The sequence below is a fragment of the Monodelphis domestica genome, chromosome 2, assembly GCF_027887165.1.
Source record: "Monodelphis domestica isolate mMonDom1 chromosome 2, mMonDom1.pri, whole genome shotgun sequence".
Classification (NCBI taxonomy): Eukaryota; Metazoa; Chordata; class Mammalia; order Didelphimorphia; family Didelphidae; genus Monodelphis; species Monodelphis domestica.
In genome coordinates, this window is record NC_077228.1 from 31,378,941 (window position 1) to 31,406,842 (window position 27,902).

Below are 27,902 nucleotides of genomic sequence, written 5' to 3' on the forward strand. Positions count from 1 at the left end.
TCTAAATAGAGGAGGCTTTTATTGCCTCTTCAGGACTGGCCCTGTTGAAGGATGGGTGTCAGGGAGGGAAGGAAGGAGGGAGAATGAGGCAGCTGGGGGGATGCTTTCGCCTCCTGTCATCCCCACTCAGGAAACTCCCCTGGTTCTCTCACCTCCAAGACCAAATGGACAGTCCTCTGTTTGGCCTTCAAAGCCCTTCAGACCCTGGACCCCTCCTTCCTCTCCAGTCTTCTTACCCCTGCCCACTGTCTGGGCTCCAAGAACTCCTCCATCTCCCCACCTGGGCATTTTCCCGGGCTCTCTTCCATGTCTGGCACAGTGTCTGTCCACCTTCTGCCTTTTCTCATCCCTTTAATTTCTGGCACCTTCCCTCTTCTGTTTATCTGCAAGTTATCCGTCCAGATCCTTTGTGTACACAGTCATCTTTGGGTTGTCCCTCCATCAAAGCGGAAGCTTCTCAAGGGCAGAGACTACCGTTGGTGCTTTGTACATGGAAGGGTACTTGGTTGGTGCTGGCAGACAGACTGCCCGACTGCACTTGGAGCCCTCAGCACCCATCCTTGGCCTGTCCTGGAGGGGCCGAGGTATCTGTAGGAGACAGAGGCCCAGTTTGATTTTCAGCCCAGGCTCTTCTTCCCTCAGCGTTAGAAGCTCGACTCAGTTTGTTTCACTCCAAGAAAAAGCAGAAAGGGAAAGAAAAGAAGGCTCCCCCCCCCTCCCCGCCCTGGAATCCAGGCCGGTGGTCGGTCTCCCTGCTGAGCTACAAGACGACCTTGTTGGCAGAGCATGTAATGCTGGGCAGACGGAGAGTGTTCACCGGGGAGCGCTACAAGTACCCACGGCTGCAAAGCACCCGGCTCTTTCATTAAGCAGCACTTAGCAGTTGGGGGCTGGCGGCGCCCACGTTCGGCCCCCAGTCTATTTGACAGATGTTTCCATTTTCTCCAGGCCATGTAAATACTGCCCCGTGATTTATGGGAGAGGAGGAGGGCAAGTAATTATTTTATACTTGCCTCCAGGACACACGCCTCCTATTCCACGTTATTAACCGCAATTGCTTACCGTCGGCTGCTGTGGGTTTTCTCCGGTCTAATGTGACCGGGACTTTTTTATAACCCTACCTGGCGGATTTTAGGGCTGGGGTTTGACAGCACGGGCTTGGAGGAAAAGCACTGGGGACACAACATTATGGAAAGATAAGGTGACCCCGAGCCAGCTCGCCCCACCAGCTCCTTCTAAAATGCCAGTTCCTGGCCAGCCTCCCGCCTTCAGCTTGAGTTTTGACCCACAGCGGGGCGTCTGGCGGCCATAAGGCAGGGTTGATGCCGTTTCCCCCATTGTGTCTTTTTTTTCTCTTCCCTTTTAGGAACATTTTGGAGCTGATCGAATTTTTTGAAGACAATGAGAGGTTTTACCTGGTCTTCGAGAAGCTGCAAGGAGGTACTGTGCCCACTGCCCACCGTCGCCTCAGGCACTGATGCTCTGTCACGGCTCCCAGAGGCCCTGAGACTGATTCCGCGGAATGAAAGGGATGAAGGACTTTAGAACTGCCCTTGATTTGGGAGAAGGGAGGCCGGGGGGAAGGAGGATAATTAACATGCGTGCGGCTTAGAAGGCTGCCCGTGTTGGCATTCTAGAAACGCCTTTTCATTCTAATAGGAATCGCATATAGATAAATTTAGTCATCAATTTACCAATCCCCTGCTTTGACAGATTCACCACTTAACAAAATTAATTATGGGGTGGGCGTTTTTGAATGCATTGGTTATGCCAGAAACATTCACTGGAGGAGGGAAGAGTCTCATTGCTTAAGGCTTGGAGCCAAGGTTGAGTGGGACTAGCAGCGTGCCAGCTGCAAGGAGGAAGCTGGCCCTTTGGCCCACCATCTGTCCATGGGACCACTGCCAAGGGGAGGAGCTCTCAGGAGCCCACTGGTCCCCCCCCAGCTCTGTTCTGCCCTTCCTCCAAGCCCTTTGGGTGCCCCTGAGAGAACCGGCCAAGGTGAGGAGAGCGCAGCCTGCCCAGAGGAAGAGCTCTTCTTTGGATGAAGCTCCCTGGCGGGGCTGGGGATGGGGCATCTGCTCCTGACCTCATCAGCATCATACCCGAGTCAGCTGAGCTAACAGCCACGGACAGTAAGCTTCCAGGATCACTGTCTGGGACGGTTCCTGGAGCAGAAGAGCCGAGAATCCAAGGGCCCTCCCTTTACAGAGCAAGAAACTGAGGCCTAAAAGGGGAAGCCGCTCACCCCCGATCGACTGTCTCACCCCTGATAGATGAGAGAACTGAAATTGGGATTCCGACCCCTGGCGCCCCACGCAGCCTGTGTTCCCGCTGTTCTGGAAGGGCCTGGGCCTCCCGGGGCTTCTCTTTTCAGGTGACCAGCAGGCAGACATGGGATAAAGCCTGAGCCGCCCCAGGGCCCTGCAGACCGACTCTGTCCTGATGGTGTGTGTTTAACCCAGCTTTGTCTACTCTGGCAGAGATGAGGCCGCTCCCCCTTTTCTCTCCAGGAATTGTATGGGGGGGGCTCTGTGTGTCAGTCTGTGTGTTAGGGATGACTAGTGAGGCAGAGGAGGGCAGCCTGGATGCCGTCGGTCATTCAGGGGAACAAGAGAGCCATCCATCCGGTTGTGGAGAGGCAGGTCTCCTCCCCTCATGCTAATGATGACCACTGTCCAGAGGGACAATGGCCTGGCCTCGTGGGGGTGCCCAGGGTGCCTGGTTGGCTAAGATGTTTGCGAGGTCACTCAGCCCCCCTCCAACTCTGGACTCCTGTGTTTCTGAGGGAACCAGAGGCTCCCACACATTCCCAGGCAGGGGTTTGCCGCAGGCAGGCTGCCTCCACTAGTTAGACGGGACTCACAGAATACAACCCATTGACAGGTTGGGGGGGGTCTCTGTAAACATTTTGTCTTCCCTCTCAGATCCTTTTAACTGTCCCCTCAGGGTGAGGAAATCCTCAGAAAAAGCTGTTCTGGCCAATGTGTGTTTGCATGTCTAATCGGGTGTTCGAGTGCTTCTGAAGGACAGTCCTCTAGAGCTAGGGGGTCAGCCCCCTGCAGGAGGGCTCCCACGGTCCAGGGAGCCCCAGTCCTGGAGCCAGGGGCAGCAAGGGAGCTCAGTAGCTAGGTCACAGGGCTTGGAATCCAGAAGACCTGGGTCAGCCACTAGTTGTATGACCCTGTGCGTGTCACTTAATTTCTGTTTACCTCCGTTTCCCCATATGTAAAATGGAGGGAATAATAGCTCTTACCTCTCAGTCATCATGAGGATAAAATGAGGTAACATTTGTAAAGTGCTTAGCAAACTGTAAAGCAGTTTATAAATGCCAGTTCTTGTTATTAAAGGGGTTACCACCTTGGCCTTCTGGAGCCAAGCTGAACCAAAATCTTGGGGATGGTTTGGCGTCCCCAATATTACCAACTCTGACACATTGACTCAGAGCCCTACCAAACCCAGCAGATTGCCATGTCAGATCATGGAATCGTTTGCCCAATTGGTATCTAACAAATTCCTCATTCTCCATTCCCCTACCCTCTTCTCTTTCATGCCAAAGGCTCTATTTTGACCCACATCCAAAAACGAAAGCATTTCAATGAACGGGAAGCTAGCCGGGTGGTCCGGGATGTCTCCTGTGCCCTGGACTTCTTGCACACGAAAGGTGAGTGAGTCAGGCCCCTGGAGGCACCTTCCCCAGGGCTCTGCAAAGGCCTAGCCTGGCTGCTTGGTGAAGGAATGTTGTGGATTTGATGGGTGTTCTGAAGCTTGGAAGGGAGCCCAAAGTCATCTTTCTTTTTCAGCCGGAATTCTGTTTAAGCCATGCCACTAGCTGAGAGACTATTACTTTGGGGGCAATTATGTCAGTGGTGATAAGGAGGCTCCCTCTTACTTAGTGACCCAGCAAGTAGTCTGTATCCCTTCCCAAGGCCTTCCATCAGTGAGGTCTTTTGGGCAGCCCCCTAATCACGTTCAGTACTTGGGTTTGTCATTCAGTCATTTTAGTTGGGTCCGACTCTTCGTGACCCCGTTTGGGATTTTCTTAGCAAAGATCCTAGAATGGTTTGCCATTTCCTTCTCCAGCTCATTTCACAAATGAGGAAACTGAGGCAAATAGGATTAAGTGGCTTGCCCAGTGTTGTATAGCTGAGAAGCATCTGAGGCCCTACTTGAACCCAGGAAGGTGAGTCTTCCTGATTGCAGGCTTGGCTCTCTATCCATTGTGCCACCTCGTTAGCTATCACTTATTCGTTCATAAAAAATGACCTACTTAGGAGAATTGGCATAGCTGGGACTCTGGGCCCTGACTTTCTCAGATTCTTGTTGCAAATCCCCCCAAACTCTACCTCTAAAAGGCAGATGCTCATTGCAGCAGCCCCACCCAGGCAAGTGGGTGTGTATGCGCAAACACATGGGCATGTGTCTAGAGAGACCCACGCATCTAAAGCTGAGGGCTACTTTCCATTGAGCAGGCACTCATTGTCAAGATTATTCCAAGTTAAGAAATCAGCCGGTTGGTCTGTGTGTGCATGTGTTTAGAATCTAATTATTTCTTGCATTCCACTTACAGACATAACCTGGTATTGGATCAGTAGACTTCTCATTTACATATGTAGGTAGATAGTTTTCATTCACTGGATTTTTATTTTATTTATTTATTTTTTTTAAGCCCTTACCTTCCGTCTTGGAGTCAATACAGGCAGAAGAGTGGTAAGCGCTAGGCAATGGAGGTCAAGTGACTTGCCCAGGGTCACACAGCTAGGAAGTGGCTGAGGTCAGATTTGAACCCAGGACCTCCCGTCTCTAGGCCTGACAATCCACTGAGCTACCCAGCTGCCCCCTGGATTTTTATTTTTAAAATGGTTTCCATTACCTTTGTAAGCTTTAGGATTGACCAACATTTTTTGCCCACACACTCTTCTTCTGAGGGAGATGTGTTTGTTGTAAGCATCATCATCTTTTTACAAACATTTTCCTTGATGATACCTGGCTCAATGGAGGCCAAAAGCTTTACCTAAATAAATTAGCAGTGAGAATTAAGAGGTTGTTCAGTTTCACAAACATTAATCTGACAGTCTAAGTAAGATAGATTATTTACAGAAATATAAACTGTCCAGATTAACAGAAGAAGAAATAGAATACTTTAATAACCCTATTACAGAAAAAGACATTTTTAGACCATCAAAGAATTCCTCAAGAAAAAGACCAGATGGATTCACAAGTGAATTCTACCAAACATTCAAAGACTCTAATACTACAATACTACAAAAACTCTAATACTACATAAACTCTTTGGGGAAATAGAGGTAGAAGAAATAATTCTAGATTTTTTTTTAATGAAACAGGGTATTGATATCCAAACCAGGAAGAGCTAAAACAGAGAAAGAAAACTATAGAACAATCTTCTAAAAAATGTTGATATAAAAATTTAAAAAAAAATACTAGCAAGGAGATTACAGCATTATATCACAAGGATCATACTCCCTGACCAAACAGATTTTATGCCAAGAATGCAGGGTGAAAAACCATTAGCATAATTGACCATATCATTAATAAAGCCAACAGAAACCATATGGTCATCTCAATGAATGCAGAAAAAACCTTTAACAAAACACAACATTCCATTCCTTATAAAATATTAGAAAACACCGAAATAAAAGGAGCCTTCCTTAAAGTGATACATGGCATCTATCTAAAACCATTAGTCCCACAAACATTGAGCTCTTGATGTGGGTAGCTTCTTTTGCCAGCCTATAGGGGCAGGTGTGGTTGTAACAGTCAGCCATGGTCCTGCCCTCATGGTACTTATATCGAGTAGAGGAAAGAAACTGACATTTGTTAAGTGCCCATTTTGTGCCAGGCACCATCCCAAGAGCTTTGCAAATATTATCTCATTAGATATTCATAATAACCCTGGAAAGTAGGGGCTCCTAAAATCCCCATTTTACATTTGAGGAAACTGAGGCAAGCACAAGTTAGTTGATTTGTTTTTTTTGGGGGGGGGGGTTTATAGAGATTTTAATTAACAATACAATGAGTAATCAAAGAGAGAAAGAGTAAGAAAGGAATAAGTATGAAGGGCCTCAAGCCAATATGGCCTAGACCTCAGTCTTAAAAGAGAAATCAGTCAGTTTTTTAACACTCACCACAAGGTCTGACTAAACAAGGATACTAGTGACACCAGGCCAGCGTCCTTCCTCAAAGAGTCTTCCAGCCAGAGATAGTTGATTTGTTTTTAATCCTTACCTTCTGTCTTAGAATTGGCCTGAAGTATCTCTTCCAATGCAGAAGAGCAGTAAAGGCTAGGTAGGCACTAGGAGGTTAAGTGACTTGCCCAGGGTCACACAACCAGGAAGTATCTGAAGTTAGATTTGAATTTGGGTCTTCTTGACTCCAGACCTAGCAAGCATTCTTATTTACTGCACCTCCTACCTCCTTGGAATTATAGGAGGAAATAATAGTTATAATAACAAATATTAAAAATACTCATCGTAGAAAATAATATCTAAATATCCTAGAGAGATACAGATTCTGATCTCCAAGCAAAGACTTGCGTGTGCTTGCTTTTTCTGTGTCATGGACCTCCGGCAGAGTCTGTTCTTAGGACTGATGGCTCACCTATAGAGGTCTGCCGTGTGATTTGTCCCACACGCGTGTGTCTGCACATGTTTACATGCACACAGTCCTGCTCTGTCCTCTCCCTCTGGGTGTTTGCTCGGGATCTTCCCTTGGACGGGTGGCGGTTGGGGGTAGCGCTCCCACCTGGGAGAAGCATCCCAGGGAGTGCAGTTGTCTACTGCGTGGCAGCTGTGATGAATGGCGGAGTCTCCGCATCTGAAGGCTGGGATCTGTGCAGGTAACACCTGCCTGACAAAGATTTACAGCATCTCCCCACGCTGCCGCCATCGTTGCAAAAGTGGGTCACGTCTCCTCGAGGTCCCTCGTGGAGGGGGCTGGGCCTTGGCCAGCTTCCAGGTGTGTGCTGGGGTTGCTGCCGGGTGTCTTGGGAATTCTCGCCCCCCCACCCCACCCCCCACCGCCTGCTCAGCACACAATCCTTGAACTGGCTGAAAAACGATTGAAACTGGGGAGCTTGATAAATAACTCGACTGCACGAAGACGGATGGGGCCTGAATGGTCAGCCTAGAAACAGGGTCTGTACTTTGAAAATGCCAGCCGCAGAGCAGCGGAACCTCTGGGAAATCGGTGGAAGCCCGCCTGGTATCCGGGCCGGGGTCCCTGGCCTGTCGCCTGGCCCTGGGAAGCTGGAAGTGAGGGGCAGCCCCAACCGCCTTTGGAAACATTAGCCGTAATGGGAAAGTACTTTGTTTTTAGAGCCGCCGGTGGTTGCCCAGCTCCATTTGGGCAAATTGGAACTCGGTTGCTGTGGGTTTTCATTCAATTAGACGGCTTGGATGAAGTGACTGAGCTCTGCAAAGCTTGCAGGGCCCCGGCTGGTGACAGCCGCTGACAGGTGTGCAGAGGGTCACTTTATGGAAGAGACGGGTCTCTGAGGCGTTGTGGGGCCCAGAGCTGAGCCCAGGAGAATTGCTGTCAAAGCAAATCGGGTATCCCCGGCGAGGCATCCCAACGTCTCCGAGCCGCCATCTTTGCTTTGGACCTCAAGGCCTTCTGCTATGGCTCTCTGTGGGTTGGCAGAGGACGGGACCAATAGCTGCCGAGCCCCCTTTCACCCCCGTTGTCGGGTTTTTATTTGGATCCTGCTGTGGGTAAATAGAAAGCCCACCTGACCTGGAGACTCCCTAACAGGAAGAATAGGACGTTGTGTCGGCCCCCAGCTTCCCCGGGTGTCTCTGCTGCTGGTCAACCCCAGGAGCACCCCTGAGGAAGAGAGGCTCTTGGTTCTGTCCTCCTGACATTCTCTCAAGGTCTCCCTAAGCCCCTCCTCTGGCCCTGAGCAGCCAGGGGAGGGGAGGGGAATTAGGCAGGCCTCAGGAGACTTGTTAACACTTGGTCCACCGGCAATCCAGGGCATCCTGTGTGGTGGAAAGCTTTTGTTGTGGCCGCACGAGAGGAAATGAGGGAAAGCCGTGCCGATCCCCAGAGAGGCTGCTAAATGAGGACCTAATTATCACCGCATTGCTGCCGGAACACGGGGGGCTGCGGGCTTCTTTACTGCCCTCAGTTTGCTCTCCCTCATGGCAGCGCTCAGAGGCGGAGGGCTCAAAGTCGTTGGCTGTCTCGGCCCGGCTTCTGCAGGCTCCCGAGTCAGCGGGGCCCTCCCTGTGGCCCTGCTTACTTCTGTCTCCTGCAGCTCGTTAATTTTTTAATGTACCATAATTGGGAATTAATCTGTGAGCAGCAGCATTTGAAAAAAAATTAATTGCGTGTGGAGTGTCTAATAACTGCCTATATTTTAACCATTTCTTTCCCTCTCCTCATTTCAGGCATTGCTCACCGAGATCTGAAGCCAGAGAACATCCTGTGTGAATCCCCCTCAGAGGTACTTTGGGGCCACCGACACCAGGAGGGGTGGGGGATGGGGAAAGGGGGCCTGCCACTGGCCCTGACTCTTCAGTAGGGTGCCAGCCTCTAACAAGCTCGCTCACGGGCCGTGTGGGCAGGCCCCAAAGAGTTAATGTTTCTGTGTTCCTGAATGTGTGCATCCTTCCAGCTCCTTTGCTCATTCTCAGCAGCACTGAGGCGAGCTCAGTAGCTTGTTGAGTTTTTAAAATGTGTCTGATCTGCACAAAATAAATGCTTTCTAGGGTGCCCAGCTTCAAAACCTTTCCCAGAATCCTTCCAGAAAGGACGCAAAGCATATCCTCCTGTGTTTATGGTAGAGGATATAGGCCTTGCAACCTCTTGTAGAATAGTAAAAGGCCCCATACCATCCGCCAGAAAACCCAGATTCCAGTCCTGTCTCTGGCACTAACTAGGTGCCTGTTGGCAGGGTGCCTAACCTCAGTTTCTTCATCTATAACATGGGCGTGATGTTACTGAATTACCACCTCCCCAGGGTTGTAAATAAAAGTGCTTTGTGAACCCTAAGTACTATCTAATTGGGGTTTCTTGCATTTACAGCAGGACAGAATGACAAATGAGTGTGTATTTTTTTCTAAGTCCCAGTTTCAAAGATGATTGCTTTCGATTTACACCTGTAATTCAGGAACTAGATTGGATCTGGTCCAGCCTTTGTCAGTAGGATGAATCTTGTCACCAATGGCTCTTCAGCTTTTGCTGGAAGCCCCCTGGGAGGGGGGAGGCACACTCTGTAGGTATTGTGAGGACTGTTTTCTCCATTTGTTGCCCAGAGTCACAGAGCTAAAACTTGTTTGTGGGGGATTAGATCCATGGCCACATCCCTCTGTGCCCATCTCTGGGTCCAATTTTCTTTCATTACTTCCTTTTTTTATTGAAAATTTTTATTTAATTAATTTAGAATATTTTCCATGGTTACATAATTCATGTTCTTTCCCTCCCCTCCTCCCACCCCACTCCTGTAGCCAATGAGCAATTCCACTGTGTTTTACTTGTGTCATTGATCAAGACCTATTTCCATATTATTGATAATTTCACTAGAGTGATCACTTAGAGTCTACATCCCCAGCCATATCCCCTCAACCCATGTAATCAAGCAGTTGTTTTTCTTCTGGGTTTCTGCTCCCACGGTTCTTTCTCTGGATGTGGATCGTGGTTTTTCTCATAGGTTCCTCTGAGTTGTTCAGGGACATTGCATTGCCACTAACAGAGAAGTCCATTACATTCAGTTGTGCCACAATGTATCCATCTCTGTGTACAATGTTCTCTTGGTTCTGCTCCTCTCACTCTGCATCAATTCCTGGAGGTCGTTCCAGTTCACATTCTTCCATTACTTCCTGCCATCACTAACCTTTTCAGGTTCTGTGACTCCTCACTGGGAAATGATGGGATTGGGTTCCTGATGGTGGTGAACAAGACTCTGAGAAGTTAATTGGGCTCTTGGTTAGAATGCCCTAATGATTGTTGGCTGTGACTAGATTAATTCTCTTGTTGGTCAGCAGAGAGGAGACATCATCTTGATGACATAACTTGAGCTGACTGCAGAAGCTTTAGTTGACTTTGGTAAACTGAGGGCAGGGACCGTGCAGAGTGCATTAGGTAGTACTGAGTCAATGTTTGCTGTAACCTGGATGCCAGTCCTGTGACCCTAGTTTGGAGACAGTCACGACACCTGTAACCCTCTGCTCTTGGTCATTCCAGGTGTCCCCAGTGAAGATCTGTGACTTTGACCTGGGCAGCGGCGTGAAGCTCAACAATTCTTGTACCCCCATCACGACTCCAGAGCTAACTACACCGGTATGTGTCCTGCGTGCTAGTGCTGGAGTCCAGAGTCTTGGGTCCTTCACACTCCCCCTGTCCAACTATTGCCACCTTCAGGGAGTACCCTCCTCCAGCCAAGATGCTGGCAAGACCAAGGAAGGGGGAAGTAAGGGCAGAGGAATGACGTGCCTTCCTCCTTTCTTATTTTCCCACCTCCCAGTGTCTTCTAGGTCTAGGCCTTGCAGGTCAGGATTCTTTTGGTCAGTTTATTAAAAGCTTAAAATGACACAAGACTTTGGAGATGCCCTGCCTGCACGTGTTGTTGTTCAGTCATGTCTGACTCTGTGACACAACAGTCCTCTCTATCTTCCATTATCTCCCAAGCTGTCCAGGCTTATGTTCGTTGCCTCCAGTACCCTCTCTCCATCTCATCCTCTTCTCCTTTTGCCTTCAGTCCTTCCCATAATCAGGGTCCTTTCCAATGAGTCCTGGCTTTTCATTATGTGCCCAAAGTATTTCAGCTTCAGCTTCAGTATTTATCCTTGCAGTGAACAGTCTGATTTCATTTCTTTAGTATTGACTGATTTGATCTCCTTGCTGTCCAAGGGGCTCTCATAAGTCTTCTCCAGCCCCACAATTGGATAGCATTGATTCTATCATGCTCAGCATGGTTTTTTGTTTTTTTTTTTTTAATGCTTACCTTCTGTCTTAGAATCAATACTTAGTATTGGTTCCAAGGAACAGTGAGGACTAGGCAGTGGGGGTTAAGTGACTTGCCCAGGGTCACACAGCTTGGAAGCGTCTGAGGTCAGATTTGAATCTGGAACCTCTAGTTCCTAATCTTGGCTCTCAATCCCCTGAGCCACCTGGCTGCTATTTAGTATGCTTTGTCTACATCTGTACAGAATAAACCAAATAAAGTTAGGAAGGGATGGCACTAGTTAGGGAGTGGGGAAGGCTGAGGGAGAAACCAGGCAAGGCTTCCTAGACAAGATGGTACTTGGGCAGAAGGAAGAAAGGGAGAGAGGAATGGAGGGAGGGAGGGATTCTCCAAGGGAAAAGTGAGGCAGTGAGAAATGAAGATCCTGTGTCAGATCTCAAGTAGTCCAGTTTTTCTGGACCACAGGGTCTGGGGAGGAGTGTCTATTGAGGCTGGAAAAGTAGATGAGGGCCAGGTTTGGGAAGTGGTTTTATCCTGGAGGAGATGGGAAATCAAGGGGAGCTCAGGTCATGGGTATTGGGAGGGCTCTGCAGTCTCTGAAGCTGAGGGAAGGATGGAGTGGAAGAGGGTAAACCTTGGGCCAAGGAAGTCCAGGCAAGAAGTAAAGAGGGCTAGAGTGGAGGCTGTGTGATTGGAGGGGGCAGGATGGAGACGAAAGGAACGGGAAAGTAAAGGGAAAGATCATTTTTCAAACACCTACTATATGTCAGGTGCTGTACAAATATCTTGTCCTCACAACAATCCTAGGAATTATCCCCATTTTACAGATGAGGAAATGGAGACTGCAGAGGTGATGGGATTTGCCAAGGTCATGACTAGTCAGTATCTAAGGTGGAATTTGAACTCAAGGCCTTCCTAACTGCAGACCCAGTGCTCTGTTCACTCTGGTGACTGGCTTCTACCAGCCGAGTGTCTCTGGATGGGAAATGAGGGAGAAGGAGGAGTTGGAGGATGACTGTAACTTCCAACCCTGGGAACCTGGGAAGGATGTGTGGGCGAGGGCAAGGTTTTTGTGGAGGGCCAAGATCTATTTTGGAGATGATGTTTCTGTTATGGACCCACTGAGATAGAGATGACCTTTGAGCAGCCAGTTTGAAATCAGTGGTTTTATGAGCCCCATCCTCCACCGCCTGGAGCCTCCCCATCTCTTTGAGAGTGACATAGACCTTTCTGGAGCTTGGTGGATGGAGGTGGGGGTAATTGGGGGGGGGACCTAGGAGAAAATTCTTGGTCATTTTCTTCCCTTTAGACACATTAAAGACAGAGATGGGGCCTCTGGGAACCCAGGGCAGGCATCCTAAGATTTCTCTTGAACACACTCAAGATACTTTCCATGTTGAGATTCTCTTAAGAGATTTATGAGTTTCATAATAATTTTCCCCTCATATCCTCTCTTTAATGTATTTTAAGATGCACAGCACACATTTGTGTATCGTTGTAAGGAAGCATCTCTTCCTTCTTCCAGCCAGTAACTCATCACCAAAAACAAAACCCCCCCAATCCCTTTGTGTCTTCCCCCACCCCTTCTCAGCAGATTAGCTGTTTATTGGGATAGTTGCCTGTCAGCAGCTTCGCCTATTAATTATGTTCTTGGGTTATGGAGTTCAGTGGTTCTGAGTCTTTGTCATCTAAGAAGACCCACTGAGCCCCAAAGTTTGGGCAACTACTGCTTTCTAGCAGAACTCAAAGTCTATCCGTGCCCTTTTCCCTTTTGTTCCTAATTTGTTTCACGATTTCCCTTGAGACTCGAGGGCTTCTGTTTATCCAAATGCCTTTTGTGATTTTTTTTTAACCCTTACCTTCCGTCTTGAAGTCAATGCTGTGTATTGGCTCCAAGGCAGAAGAGTGGTAAGGGCTAGGCAATGGGGGTCAAGTGACTTGCCCAGGGTCACACAACTGGGAAGTGTCTGAGGTCAGATTTGAACCCAGGACCTCCCGTCTCTAGGCCTAGCTCTCAACACACTGAGCTACCCAGCTGTCCCCAGCCTTTTGTGATTTTGTCTAGCTCTGTAAAGTATCTCCTTGATAGTTTGGTGTACATGAAATCTGGAAATAAACCTAGTTTCTGTCTTCATTTGTGACCCAGCGATGAGCACCGAATATCCCTCTAATCACTCCTCCTCTTTTCCCATAGTTATGTTAATGCAGGTGTTGGGCATAGACTGACTCCTAGATACTGAATGCATATTTCATTGGTTTGGATGGGGCATCCCCTTCTATTATTTACTCCTGGATTTTATTATTTCTAAGGAGAAATGCTGTTGATCTTTGTGGTTTTATGTTGTATCCTGCTACTTTACTAAAGCTATTGTCTGTTTCTTTGCTGTTTTCTAGGATTTCCTGACTAAAATACCATCAGCAGCAGAGAGGGATAATTTTGTCCCCTCTTTGCCCGTTTTTGTGCCTTCAGTTTCTCTCTATAGGCTACTTGCCATTGCTAGTATTTATAAAATGATGTCAGATCATAGAGGGGAAAGGGGGCATCTTTGTTTTACTCTCATATTTATTGGGAAAGCTTCTGATGTGTCCCTTTTGTATAAAATGCTAGCTTTCAATTTTAGGTAGTTACTTTTTATCCTATTTTTAAGCAGTCCTTGGACTCAATCCTATATCTTATAGAGTTTTCGTTCTTTTCCAGAGGTTTTTCAGGTGAATGATGAGAAAGCAGTTATTAAGTATTTATTCTGTAACCAGCATTGAGCACTGGGGATACAAATGCAACAAGCAACCTAGGCCCTCTTTTCAGAGAGACAGTACAGAAAGGGGAGCTAGGAAGTGGCAGGGGAGGGAAGTTTCTGCTGCCTATGATGTATCACCAGAATGCGACATGAGGCTGATTCCAGACAAAACCAGGCAACGGCTCCCTCGGAGCTCAGAATCTCAAGGATCTCAGGATCCAGTAGGGAAGGGATGAGGAGGAGTGTAGACAGCGTTGCTTAGAAATGGCCAGGAAACTTTGTTTGAACTTATTGAGAGAGTCATGTGGTTTGGGATGATTTTTTTTTTTTTAATAAACCCTTACCTTCCATCTTGGAATCAATACTGTGTTTTGGTTCCAAGGCAGAAGAGTGGTAAGGGCTAGGCAATGGGGGTTAAGTGACTTGCCCAGGGTCACACAGCTGGGAAGTGTCTGAGGTCAGATTGGAACCCAGGACCTCCCGTCTCTAGGCCTGGCTCTCAATCCACTGAGCCACCCAGCTGCCTCCTGATTTTGTTTTTTTAATAAGAATGAATATATGTGTTATTTTCCTATTTTGAGCCAGTTTGATCTTAGGGAAAGACTATACATATGAAATACCACATATGATATCAGCTTTGATCTTTGGTTTCATTCAACTATTGATGACTTTGATTCTTTGTTCTAGAGTATGATTCCCTGAGAGGGGAAGGTAAAAGTAATATATTGGGAAATTAGGTGATGTACAAATAAAAACATCAATGAAATAGTTTAAACTTTAAAAAAATCAGAGAGGATGTCTGATGAAGAGCATGGGTTGCTCTATTCACAAAAGAGGAGAGAACAGAGTCTGCAGGCCACGAGCTTGACTTCCATTCCTTGGAAAATTCTAAAATATCTCATTAAGGAGATATTTGTGCCTCCTTGGAAGGAAGTCTCCAATTGAAGGACTCCTGTTCTTGCCTTGGTGCTGTTTAACATTTTTAACAATGACTGGGATAGAGACATCGCTGTCACACTTCTTAGGTTGGCAGGGAGGGATAGGTAACGATTTGGATAATATAATCAGGATCCAGAGAGATCATGGCAAGCTAGAATGTGGGGGAGGATCCAATAAGCTGAAATTCAGGAGGGATAAATGTAAAGTCATAGCTTTGGGTTCAAAAATATCAATTTATAAATAAGATGGAAAAGGTAGCCATTTCTCTGAAAAAGATCTAGGGATTTCAGCGGCTCACAAGCTTAAAAGGAATTGCCAGGATACTATTGTGGCCCCAGAAACCAATGCCATTCGAGGCTGCATTCAGCATGTCATCATGGCTGGGCCTGGTAGGAGGGCGGCTGCTTAGACCTTGCTTGGAGGGTGGCTCAGCTTTGCTCAGTACTGTGGTGTAGAGAGGATTCTAGGGAACCGAAGAGTGCCTTGAGGGGGAAGAGCCTGCACATCTTGCCATAGGAAGACTGAAGGAATGGGGGATGCTCAGCCCAGAGAAGAGGGCCCTTGGGGTTGGGATGCGGAGGCTGAGAGCTTCTTTTCAAGGATTTATAGGGCTGGCTGTGAGGGTAAAGAGGGACTCGACAGGCTCTGTCTGTCCCCAGAGGCAGAGCTGCCTCCAGAAGTGGCCTTGCTCTCCATGGTGGGCTCCAGGAGGAAGCTGGGAGGCTCGTCCCGCTGGTCTCAGTTCCTCTTGGAGCCCCCATAGCTGCGAGTGTGCCACTGACCAGCAGGGGCCTTTGGGGTGGTGGGATGCAGTGCATTTTCAAAATGGCGGGCAGGTTCTCACTGTATCTGTGTACCTGGACTCTTGCTCTGTGTCGTCGAGGCTTCATACGAGCTTGTCCTCCCTGTGCGCGTCTTCCCTTCCCTTCTCTCCTCTAGTGCGGCTCAGCCGAGTACATGGCGCCTGAGGTGGTCGAGGTGTTCACAGAAGAGGCCACTTTTTACGACAAGCGCTGCGACCTATGGAGCCTCGGCGTGGTTCTCTACATCATGCTCAGTGGCTACCCTCCCTTCGTGGGTCACTGTGGCAACGACTGTGGCTGGGACCGGGGAGAGGTCTGCAAAGTCTGCCAGGTGAGCCCCCTGGCTCGCCCCCAGGACACTGGAAGCATGCCCAGCTTGCTTCTCATCCCAGTCATGAGGATGGGGGCGGCCTGAGTCCCAGGGACCCCGCCAGGAGCCCGGACATGAGGATGGGGGCGGCCTGTGTCCCAGGGACCCCACCAGAGCTCAGATGTGAGGATGGGGGCGGCCTGAGTCCCAGGGACCCCGCCAGGAGCCCGGACATGAGGATGGGGGTGGCCTGAGTCCCAGGGACCCCGCCAGAGCTCAGATGTGAGGATGGGGGTGGCCTGAGTCCCAGGGACCCCGCCAGGAGCCCGGACATGAGGATAGGGGCGGCCTGAGTCCCAGGGACCCCACCAGAGCTCAGATGTGAGGATAGGGGTGGCCTGAGTCCCAGGGACCCCGCCAGGAGCCCGGACATGAGGATAGGGGCGGCCTGTATCCCAGGGACCCCGCCAGAGCTCAGACGTGAGGATAGGGCGGCCTGAGTCCCAGGGATCCTGCTGTGGCAGCTTAGAGGGCAGGAGCTGGTATAAGCTTCCTGAGCCGCCCCTGGGCATCTCATAGAAGGGGAAGACTGTGAGGCCAGGGCAGGGCCTCTGCTGGTGAGCCTCTCTGTGCTTGGCAGTGCCAGGGCTCAGCATCCAAGCTGAGGCAGGCAGCAGGCCTGGCCCACCATCCCCTGGATGCCCCCGAGGCCTCGGTGGAGACTGAGGAAGCAATACGATATAGGAGTAGAAACAAGTGTGGTCGCCAACAGTGATTAAGCTCCTGCTGTGTGCCAGGCCCCGCCCCAAACGCTGGGGATCCAAAGGCAGCCCTGGAGGGCGGGAGCTCCCGGGCTGCCTGTCCGAGGGGGGAGCGGGCGAGATGGTGAGAACAGAATTGCCGGCGTCGGCATTTCTAGAGCCTCTCGGGCCTCTACGTGTTAGCAGTTTGTCTCCACTGCCCTAGGCGGTGAGGTCTATCGTTCCCATTTTTCAGATGAAAAAAGTGAGGCTGAGAGGGGTCACGCAGCAAGGGGTCTGAGGCTAAACTCGAGCTCGGATCCCCCTGGCTCCCTTTGGATGCCTCTAACGTGCTTGTTACTGTAGAGGGTGCCGAAGGTATTTCATAGAGAGCCTCCTCAGGGCCCCACAGAGCAGGGTGCAGGGCATGCCACCCCTGGAGAAACTGAGGCCCTGCTGAGGTGGATCCCAGGGAGCTTCGGGGGGGTCAGGACGGATGAGGGGAGGTGACGGGCCCTCCCTCCCCAGGACCGGCTCTTCGAGAGCATCCAGGAGGGCAAGTACGAGTTCCCCGAGAAGGACTGGGCGCACATCTCGGCCGAGGCCAAAGACCTCATCTCCAGGCTCCTCGTCCGAGACGCCAAGAAGAGGCTCAGCGCAGCCCAGGTCCTGCAGCACCCCTGGGTGCAGGGGGTGAGTGGCCCAGGCCGGGCCTCCCTTCCTCAGTTTCTCCATCTGTAAGAGAAATGGACCCCGCGATCGCGAGGCTCTTGCTTGCGCTCCATCCCATCATTCTCTGAATGTGATGCTAGCAGGATCCTGGAGCCTCCGTTTCCTCCTTTGTAAAATGGGCTGCCGATTCCTGCACTGTCCTCCCTTGGGGGGGGGGCGCCCTGTAAACGGACCTCCCTGCTTTACGGAATGCTCGTCTCCTGGCGAGGAAAGGCCACAGAAGTGATTGCGCCCATTTTACAGACGAGAGGCCCCTCGGCAGGGGCACAAGCAGGACTTGAGCTGGCTCTCCCCGGGCCCAGGCAGGCTCTGGTCTGGGGGGGTACTGGGGAGGGGGGTCGGCTTTTCTCTGCAACCGCCTCTCCCTTCCTATTCCAGCAGGCACCGGAGAGGGGACTGCCCACGCCGCAGGTGCTGCAGAGGTAAGGGGGCCGGGCAGGTGTGAGCGGTGGGCTGGCCCAAAGCCCTGGGAAGTAGCCCGGGGAGCTGCCCTGGCAGCGTGGGTGCTCGCTACAGGACCGGCAGTCCAGCTTGACCCCCAGCCTGGGAGGCTTTCCCCATCCCAAAGGGCCCCCCCAGGGTAGGCTCCCAAGTGGAACAAAGGCCTGAATTACCCTGGGCCTCCCCCCAGAGAGCGGGGGTCAGCGGGGGGCCCCCTGGGATGGCACGGATTGTCAGACTCACGAGGACGAGAGGGTCTCACAGAGGCCGGGCCTCCTCCTAGAGGCGAGCGCCCCCTTCTCCTTTGACTGCTTCTAACCAGGCTGCTGACCTCCTGGGCCGATGGGCCGTGAGAGGGGAAGAGACCCGCCCAGGGTCTCCCCACCAGGATGCCGGGCCCAGTTGTCCCCTCCCCCTTAGGTCGTTGTGCCAGAAAAGCCCAGGCTGCCACCCATCCCAGAATGCCTCTGGGCCAGCCCGCCCCCTCTCTGGCTCAGCCCTCATCCCCACTCGGACTCTCTCCTCAGGAATAGCAGCACCAAAGACCTGACGCTGTTCGCGGCCGAGGCCATCGCCCTGAACCGGCAGCTCTCGCACCACGAGGAGCACGTGCTGGGCGAGGAGGCCCTGAGCGAAGGCCTCTGCTCCATGAGGCTCTCCCCCCCATCCAAGTCCTCCCTGGCCCGCCGGAGAGCCGAGGCTCACGCCAGCCGCCCCGGAGAGCCCGAGCCTGCCCCGGGGGCCCCGTGACGGCCCCTGGCTCCAGGGATGGCCCCGGTGGGGAGGCCGGGCCGCCTCGCCGTCTGTCCCTCGGCCCTCCCCGCCTCCCCCTCCTGGTAATGCCGCTCCCCCCCCCCCCCGGGGGCCTCAGCAATGGAGCTCTCTCGGAGGGGCTGTCGGGAAAAGATAAGTCACTTGTCACTTTGACGAATGCGGTCATTTCCTGCGGCTTCCGAAGCCGTCCGAGCCCGGCGCTGCTCCCAGGCAGCTCTGAGGAGTGTTTAGGCCGTCGCCGTCCAGATCGCAGGGACCCCCAGCCCCAGCCCGCGACGGAAGGGGGTGCAGCGTTCTGATTTTCCAGTTCAGCAAATCAGATCCATCTTCCTGCGTGCGGCCTGTCCCGGGCTGAGGACGGCGTCGCTCTTGTGGGGCCGGGAGGCGCCCCTTCCCCGCTCGTACCTGCTGCTAAAGCCCATTTCAGACGAAGAAAACGGTGTTCGCTGCCCCCAGAGGCCTCCCCTCGCCCGGCCCGGCCTTCCCTCCTGGTCTCCCTCCTCGCGGGAGCCTTTTTACGTGGAGACCTTGGCGCGGGCTGGGAGTCCCCAGAGGATGGGCGGCTCACTCCCTGCTGCTTGGAGCCAGAGGAGGGGAGCCCGCCGGGGGCCTTCTGGACGTCCGAAGGGGCTGCTGGATTCTGTTCTGTGCTGCAGACACGACCAGCATTAAGGAATATGGAGTTGCCTATTTAAGACTTTTATACACTGTGACGGTGGTGTTTTGAGCTGTAGTTATTTTAATAAAATTATTTTAAGTATAGATGGAGTATGTCCTGGGGGGAGGGGGGCTGACAGTTCACTGGTCCCCCGTCTTAGCTTCCTTCACCTTGGATAGTCCAATTCAGCAAATGGTACTTGGGAGCCCCTGCTCTGCGTGTGAGGGTCCCGGGCCCTGTGGGGAGCCCCTGCCCTGTGTGTGAGGGCCCCAGGCCCTGTGGGGAGCCCCTGCCCTGTGTGTGAGGGCCCCGGGCCCTGTGGGGAGCCCCTGCCCTGTGTGTGAGGGCCGGGAGCCCCTGCCCTGTGTGTGAGGGCCCCGGGCCCTGTGGGGAGCCCCTGCCCTGTGTGTGAGGGCCCCAGGCCCTGTGGGGAGCCCCTGCCCTGTGTGTGAGGGCCCCGGGCCCTGTGGGGAGCCCCTGCCCTGTGTGTGAGGGCCGGGAGCCCCTGCCCTGTGTGTGAGGGCCCCGGGCCCTGTGGGGAGCCCCTGCCCTGTGTGTGAGGGTCCCGGGCCCTGTGGGGAGCCCCTGCCCTGTGTGTGAGGGCCCAGAGCCCTGTGGGGAGCCCCTGCCCTGTGTGTGAGGGCCCAGAGCCCTGTGGGGAGCCCCTGCCCTGTGTGTGAGGGCCCAGAGCCCTGTGGGGAGCCCCTGCCCTGTGTGTGAGGGCCCCAGGCCCTGTGGGGAGCCCCTGCCCTGTGTGTGAGGGCCCCAGGCCCTGTGGGGAGCCCCTGCCCTATGTGAGGGCCCCAGAGCCCTGTGGGGAGCCCCTGCCCTGTGTGTGAGGGCCCAGAGCCCTGTGGGGAGCCCCTGCCCTATGTGAGGGTCTCGGGCCTTGTGGGGAGCCCCTGCCCTATGTGAGGGTCTCGGGCCTTGTCAGGGAGCCCCTGCCCTATGTGAGGGTCTCGGGCCTTGTGGGGAGCCCCTGCCCGATGTGAGGGTCTCGGGCCTTGTGGGGAGCCCCTGCCCTATGTGAGGGTCTCAGGCCTTGTCAGGGAGCCCCTGCCCTGTGTGTGAGGGCCCTGGGAGCCCCTGCCCACAGGCTGATGCTCCCTGGGGCTTATGAGCCATCCTGGACTGAGCCACATCCAAAGCAGGGGGTGTGATGGTGGTGGTGAGCAGCCAGGAGATCAAGCAGGGAAGGCTTCACAGAGGTGGTGCACCAGAGCTCGCCCTTGGAGGCAGAGATGGGCACAGACATCTTGCTGGGTGCTGCTGGGGGGCCCTAAGCCTGAGGTCCAAAACCTGAGTTCCAGTACAGCCGGCCGCTTCACCTCTGCCTCAGTTTCCTCACCTGCAGAATGGGGGTAGTAATAGCACCCACCTCCCAGGGTGACGGAGAGTCCAAGAGATCCTCCTTGTGAGGTCCTCTGTACACGCTGGGGCTGGTGAGCGAGTCTCCACACAGTGGCCTGGGTAACCCCTGGGTCGGCGTGAGCACTCTGCCGGGGCTCCCTGGTTCCTGCAGGCCTGCTTCTGGAGCGCTTGAGGTCTCCGAGGTCCCCAGCATTCGTTCTGAACCCCGCAGGCCGTCTGGGGGTCCCTCGGCGCACACGCCAGCGAGGAGCGTGAGGCATCGCTAGTGTAGGCGAGATGCCCAGCGGTCCCCTTCGGAGCTCCTTCCCAGAGTTCCCTCCGACGTCCTCTACCCGAAGTCGCTGGTCCAACGAAGGTCTGCTACAGGAAGACTCGGAGGACCTCGAGTGACGCATCTAGGAGCCAGTGGTCAGCCTGAGGACGCCAAGGACAAGCCCATCAGAGAGTCGGTTGGGGGGCCTGGAGGTGCTGAGCCTGGAGAAGCTCTTCTGGTGGATCGGGCCGTGGACTGGCCCTGCTCGGTCCCAGTGGGCAGAGTGGCCGATGGGAGCCATCCCAGAGGGAAGGGGCTGCCCCGCGCCAGCCAGGACGCCGAGGGGATTCCTGCGCCAGTCTTGGTGGCCTCCGACCTTGGCACTTCCTTTTCCAAGGCCTGAGGCCGCCTGCCAGGATCCGGGTAGCTCGGGCTCTCCAGGAGGTCCGGCACAAATCCTCGCCTCATTTTACAGGAGGTCTTTGAGGCTTGAGAGGAAAGAGACCTGCCCAAGACCACCCAGCAGCCGGCCCAGGTGCCCCTTCGGGGGCCACCCACTGTCTGCTCTCTCCTTCCCCGCCTCTGGGCTCCCCAGGGATCCTCTTGGCCTTCCACTGTTCTCCCACCCACTGGTGCTACTCAGGCTGACCCAGTGAGTCACTGCAGGCCGCAGAGAAAGGAGGGCCCCGTCTGGTGTCCTCTGGGAGAGAGGGGTGTCTGGCAGCTCCAGAACTGCCCCAGCCTCCATCGCAGGAAGCAGCCCCTCTGAGAGACCCATGAGGGGGGCTGTGTGGAGAGGCACTGTGAGGGCGAGCCCTGCCTCTGAGCCCCACTCTCTGCCTCAGGACTTGTCACTCGGCAGTTCACTCAATCTTTCTGCGCCTCAGTTTCCTTCACCGTCAAATGGAGAAGCAAGTTTAGGCCGGTGGAAAGAGTGGTGGCTTTGCCTGGAGTAGGGAGGATCTGGATTCATATCCTAACTCTTCCCCTTCTCCCAGGATGATCAGGGACTTCTGGAAACAGCCAGGAATAAAATGGTAAGCCTGGAATTGAGAAGGCATGGATTCAAATCCTACTCCAGACACTGTCTCTAAGGTCCAGGGCAGGTCAGTTACTCTCTGACTCTGTTTTCCCCATCTGTAAAATGGGGATAATAATAGCATGTTAGGATCAAATGAAATTATAACAAGTCTGTCATCACTTTATCAACCTTTCAGGGATCTATAAATACCAACCATGAGGTCATCTAATTTTTCTTGGCCTCAGTTTCCTCTTCTGTCAAGAGACTTGATTGGACCAGACATTCTCTAAACCCCCAGAGATCCATGCTTGGATCCATTCTGTCCAACATTTCTATCCGTTCCTTGGACAAAGCTTATCTATGTGTCCGACACTGTGCTAAGTGCTTTTTACAGTCATCTCATTTTATCCTCACAACAACCCTGGAAGGGAGGTGCTATTATTATGCCCATTTTATAGTTGAGGAAACTGAGGCAAACAGAGGTTAAATGACCTGCCCAGAGTCACTTGATTAGTATCTGAGGTCAGATTTGAACTAGTATCTTCTATTCTCCAGGCTTGGAGCTCTACTCACTCTGTCGCCAACTTCCCTTAGAAACTAAATGCCAGTGGAATTCCAAGGAAGTCTAGAGAGACTACAACATTGGACCAAATTAAAGAAATGGACTTGAATAAGAGATAATAGAGATTCTTATTCTTGGGTACCAAAAAAATTATTCTCCCCCCAGCTACAAGGATGGGACAGCAGGTGTTCTGAAAAGGATCCGAGAGTTTTAATGGACCACAAGCTCAACAAGCACCAATGGTGTCAGCAGCCAGACAAATGAGTGTTGAGAGACTGTCCACTAGAAAGGCAGCCAGCCAGCTGTGTTCCTGCCTGGCCACGCCACATCTGGGCACCAATAGGAAGGACGCAGATAAACTGGAGAACAGAGGAGGGCAGCCAAGATGGGGAAGGGTCTTAAATTCATGCCCTCTAAGGAAGGAATGAGGGAGGCTTCTCCCGAAGAAGAAAAGACTCAGGGAGACAGAAGAGCTGCCTTCTATGCCAAAAAGGAACGGGTTAGTTCTGCCTGGCCCCAGAAGGCAGAACCAAGAAAAATAGTTGGAGGTTTCCAAGAGAAAGATTTAGGCTTGATGTCAGGAAAAAACCTCTAAGAAGAAAGCTGTCTCCCAGTGGCATGGGCTGCCTTGTGAGGTATGAGGTAGTGAGCTCCCCATCCTTGGAGATCTGCAAGCAGAAGCTGGGAAAGTGGGATGGAGATTCCAGTTCACGTTGGATCCGATGCTAGGAGTCTGAGGGGCTTTTGAGTTCTGCCAACCTGATACTTGCCCAGGCTGGGAGGATGGGGTCCTGGGCAGAGGAGAAAGCAAGATGGAGAAGGGAGGCAGGGCACTGTGAGTTTCTTGGCACGTTCATCAGACTGGCTGGCCTCCAGGCTCCCCTTGCACCTAAGGGGCAATAACATCCCACCAGATCCGCCTCGGAGCCTCTTCCTCATTTGTCTCCATGCAGCCAGGGGGAGGGAGCTGTAACGCACACCCCTTGGACCTCTCCTCTTCAGGCTCCCCTCCTCCGGACAGCATCCCTGTCACCATGGCAGCCTGTTGCCGTGGAAGCCGGCTTGCCAGCCCGGCCAGGCTGTTGGCATCCTCCGCATGGCCCCAGGAAGCAAGCAGCTCATTCCTTTGGGGAGCCAAGGATTAATCACAGGGCCCACTCGCAGCCCTCCCTCCCCTCCTCCAGGAATTCCAATGCGCTTTTGTCTCCCCTTATCTCCCACCCCAGGGGCTTCGAGGTGGACAGCTCCACTCTGGCCCCAGCGAGGACTCCAGAAATCTCCCCCCTGTGCCCATTGGGAACACCCCGCCCTCCCTGTTTCCTGGCTGCCTCAGCTGGAACCCTCCTCTTTCTCCGGGAAGTCCCCTGTATCTCCCCTAAATCCCAGCCTCTTGGGTCCTCTCATCCTTCCCCCAAAGGGATAAGCCCTCCTGAAGCCCCGCCCCGCCCCCTCCCTCTGCTCCCCTCACCTTCTGCATCCATCCGCTCCCACCCCTTTCCCCAGCCTGGTTTGACGTAGGCAGGGACCAGCCAAGCTGGGCTCTACTCCTGATGCTCAGTGCAACCTTGGACAAGTTCCTCCCTCCCTCCCTCTCCCCGGACTTCCTTTTCTCTTGGTAAAATGAATTTGAAGGTCTCTCTCTGGGCAAGCAGCCTTCTGTTTCCCCCCTCCAAGCTCTGACATTCCATCATTGAAGGGGCCATCTAGTTCTAGCCATCCCAGAGGAAGGATGCCCTTTCTAGCATCCTCCACAAGTGGCCATTGGATCAGTCTTCAAGCCGGGAGGCCACCAAGGGTGACCAGCTCCTCAGGGGAAGGAAGGAGACCAGACAGGTGGCCAGCCTGAGGCTGCCCAGGTAGTAGGGAGAAAGCCCAGATTCCTCGAGGCCAAAAGCAGAGTTCTTCCCACAGCACCATGATGCCCTGGCCTGAAGGACCCACCCTATCCAGAGACAGCCTGTGCCCCTCTGGAACAGCTCGGGTGGACAGATTTCCTGACAACCCCCCTAATTCCCCACATTGCTCCTGGTTCGGTTCTTGGGAGGTATATGGGGGAGGGAGGGTGGTAACCCTTAAAACAAGTCACCTCCCTCCTCCACGTGACAGCTGTTGAGATGCTCTAGCCCCTGTCCTTCTGGAGCTGTTGCTGCGTGGGCATGGATGCTGGAGGTGTGTCCAGAGCTAAACAATAGCCATAGCAGTGACAAAAGCCCTTTGTTTGGCATGCACAGGCTACGCCGGACACATGGTGTGTGTGGGAGACTTGGACAGGAGCCCTGCTCTCCTGGAGCCCCCAGTTTGGGGCAGGAACAGAGACAGAACTAAGACACAACCCAGATCACTCTGAGAAACAGTGGTCTCTGGTGAGTACGTGCAAGGGTCTAGTTCAATGATGGCGAACCTTTTAGAGCTGGAGTGCCATGCCTCCCCCCACAGAGACCCTATATTGGGCCCCCCTCCCACCAAGTGCCAGGTACTCCCTGCCCCCCCCCTTATCTCACACGGGGAAGGGAGAAAGCACTCCCATCTGGCTGCTGGGAGAAGAGCAGGTGATGTGAAAAAACATCATCAGACATGAGGGAGAGGGAAGGGAGCAACTCTGCCTGAGTTCCTCTGCCTTTCTAGTAATGAACTGGGGGGCATAAGCCCAAAGAGAGTACTTTGCATGCCATCTTTGGCACCTGTACCATAGGTTGGCCATCCCTGGTCTAGTTTAATGCCATAGGAGTCGGAGGAGGAACAGAGAAGGCTGCCATTTAAGGTCAGATTTGAAGAATGGGTAGAAATTCAATAGGAAATGAAAGAGAAGGAAGGTATTCCAGGTAGAAGGTATAGTCTGAGCAAAGGCTTGGTTGTAGGAGAACACAGGGGATAGATAGTTAGGAAGCAGAGAGTCAGCCAGTTTGGGTTCTTGATTGAGTCTGCAAAGGGGAGTGCTATGGCCTACAGTCGGAAGAGTGAGGTGGTGCCAAATTGTGTGCCAAGCAGAGAGGTTTGAGACTCTCTCATACCACCCTTTCAGGAAATGCCCAGACACACTGTTTGCTCTACAGTCTCAGTAACTTTCTGGACCAAAGAGCTCCCTTTCTGGCCATCACTCCCCTCTACATGTGGCCATCTCCATTAGCACATAAACTTGAGGGGAGATACTCTACTTCTTGTATCAGTCTCTAGGACTAAGCATAGCACTTGGCACACAGTAGGGGCTATAAAAAGGCTTATTCTCTTCCCTTCCTTTCCTCTCCGACATTGAGGAAGTCTCCTATGGGCCCCTGAGGAACTTTGCTTCTGGGCCCCTCAGTGTCCTTGTCTATAATGAGGATAATAACCCGAGCATCCCTTGTATGGTGGGAGTGTCGTGGGAAAGGATGCAAGTTGGAGAATTAGGACATTACAGAGAATCCTTGCTTTAGCCTCTGTGATCATTCACCTCCCTGACCAGCCTAGCAAGGATTCAGGGGAGAGATCTGCTTTCTCTGATTCCCTGACTCCACAGGGAAGGAGACCTGCTCCGGAAATGTGGCAGTGGAGTCAGGGGGAGCCAGCCCAGAGGGCAACTTCCCCACAGACCATCCCCAAGGCCACTGCTCTGGGCCCATTTCCCCTGTCCCTGTTGGATTCAGTGCCTCAACTTCCCTTGCCTAGAGCTGTCTGGCCCACCCTGTGGACAAAACCTGCCGAGTACATTTCCCACAGAAGGCCACTGAAGCAGGGCCTATTGTGGGCAGCTGCTGCCTCCCTGCCCCAACAGCTCCCCTGTTCTTCCTCTAACTGGCAAAATCGCCATTCTATCCTTGAATTCAGAGGCCAGGTCCATTGACTCCAGAGTCATAAGTGGCTTCAGAGAGAGAGAGCTGGCCCAGTAGGTTGGGAACCAATTGCAAGGACTTGAAAAGGGAAACACAAGAAACAGGGAGCAATGACTTGGAGACATCACAGAGAATCTTGAGATGTGATTCTCCCCATTGCCAGGATCTGAGCCCAGGCAGTGCTCCCCGTAGTGGATCCCGGCAGCTTCCAAAAGGAATTCCAAATGGTTTATCCTGGCATTCAGGCCCTTGCACAATCTTGTCCTAGACATCTTTCACATTGTTCCAGCCAACTGTTCCAGTTCCATTTGTAGAACCCTGATTGCCGTTTCTAGTCTCCAGACCTTTGCCCTCATGTTGGAAAAGGTCTCTCGACATCTTCAGTAGTTGAAATGATCTCTCCTATCCTAGATTCTCTGTCTCTGTCTCTCCCCCACCTCTCTGTCTCTATCTCTCTCCCCCATGCCTCTATATCTCTTTCTGCCACTGTCTCTCTCCCTCTGTCTCTGCCTTTCTGTCTGTCTCTCTCTTTCCCTTCCCTCAGTCTCTGTCTCTCTCCCCCCTCTTTATTTATCTTCCCTCTGCTTCTATCTCTCTGTCCTTTTGTCTCTTTCTCCCTCTGACTGTCTTTCTCTTTCTGTTTCTTTTTCCTTTTCCCCCAGTCTCTATCTCTCTTTCTCTCTCTTTCTGTCTGTTTCTCTGTCACTCTGCCTGTCTCTCTCTTCTCTCTCTATCTCTATCTCTTTCCCTCTCCCCCACTTCTCTGTCTCTCTGTCACTGTTTGTCTCTGTCTCTCTCCCCTCTCTGTCTCTCTTTCTGCCCCAACTCCACCTCTATCTCTTTCTGTCTGTCTCTTTGTCTCTGTCTGTTTCTCTCTTTCCCTTCCCTCAGCCTCCATCTTTCTCTCTCTGCCTGTCTCTTTCTGTCTCTCTCTCCCTCTCCAATACTTCTCTGTCTCTCTCCCCCTGCTTCTATCTCTCTCTCTGATCTTACGTCTCTTTCTCCTTCTGACTGTCTCTTTGTCTTTCTTTTTCTGTCTCTGTCTCCGTGCCAAGTCACCTGTTGGACACGTCCCACTGGATAGCTCACAGACATCTTAAACTCCCTGGCTCTAAAGCAGTGCCATCTCCTCCCTCTCCTGAGCTCCCTGTCACTGTCCCATGGGCCTTATTCCCCTCAGGCTCTGCTGCCCAGGCTCACAACCTCAGGCTCGTGGTCAGCTCCTCACTCTCACATGCCCATCAAAAATCTGACCCCTTTTCCCTGCCCGCCACCACACCAGCTCAGATACTCATCGCAGCTCACTCAGACTATGGCGACAGCCTCTCTCTGGTCTCTCTGCCTCAATGCTCTCCATATGGCTTCCCAGATGATATTCCTAAAACACAGGTCTGTCTGTGCCAGTCCCCGCTCAAGAAACATCAGTGGCTCCCTCTTTTCTCCAGAACCCAAACCAGAGTCCTCTGTTCCTCACTGAAGGTCCTTCTCAGCTAAGCTCCAGTCCGCTTTTTAGCCAAACAAGGCTTCCTGCTCCTCACGTATGACATTCCATCCGCCATTTTGGGGGGTTGACTGGCTTCCCTTCCTTGGCTGGAGGCATAATGGGGGAGTCGGCTGATCCCAGCCCCGCTTAGCTTTTCCTTAGTGGTTCTCTCACCTTGTTCCAAGTTGGTAGATAGAGCAAATGATTTTATAAGATCAAGAACTAGAAGGAACCTTAGAGGCCCTCCAGGCCAACTGCCTTCTGTCTGCAAATGAAGAAACCAAGACCTGGACAGAGGGGGAGGAAGGCACTCCTTATTCATAGGCTTTAGTGATTTTGGAACC

General features: G+C 52.6%; 1 protein-coding gene across 8 annotated transcripts in view; it reads left to right on the forward strand.

The window, feature by feature from the left end:
• Nucleotides 1–19,163, forward strand: part of MKNK1 (MAPK interacting serine/threonine kinase 1) — a 43,542-nt gene extending 24,379 nt beyond the window's left edge. For 5 of the 8 annotated variants that reach the window (XM_007480226.3, XM_007480222.3, XM_007480224.3 and 2 more), the window contains exons 6-13: nucleotides 1,367–1,440; nucleotides 3,560–3,664; nucleotides 8,409–8,464; nucleotides 10,204–10,299; nucleotides 15,541–15,735; nucleotides 16,983–17,147; nucleotides 17,565–17,608; nucleotides 18,155–19,163. In XM_007480226.3, the coding sequence (XP_007480288.1) occupies nucleotides 1,367–1,440; nucleotides 3,560–3,664; nucleotides 8,409–8,464; nucleotides 10,204–10,299; nucleotides 15,541–15,735; nucleotides 16,983–17,147; nucleotides 17,565–17,608; nucleotides 18,155–18,377 (958 nt within the window). In that variant the 3' untranslated portion in view covers nucleotides 18,378–19,163. Of the gene's footprint in view, nucleotides 1–1,366; nucleotides 1,441–3,559; nucleotides 3,665–8,408; nucleotides 8,465–10,203; nucleotides 10,300–15,540; nucleotides 15,736–16,982; nucleotides 17,148–17,564; nucleotides 17,613–18,154 lie in introns of those variants that run through there. The other 3 variants (XM_007480225.3, XM_056815191.1, XM_007480227.3) reach the window with 3 other exon arrangements.
• The last annotated feature ends 8,739 nt before the right edge of the window (nucleotides 19,164–27,902 follow it).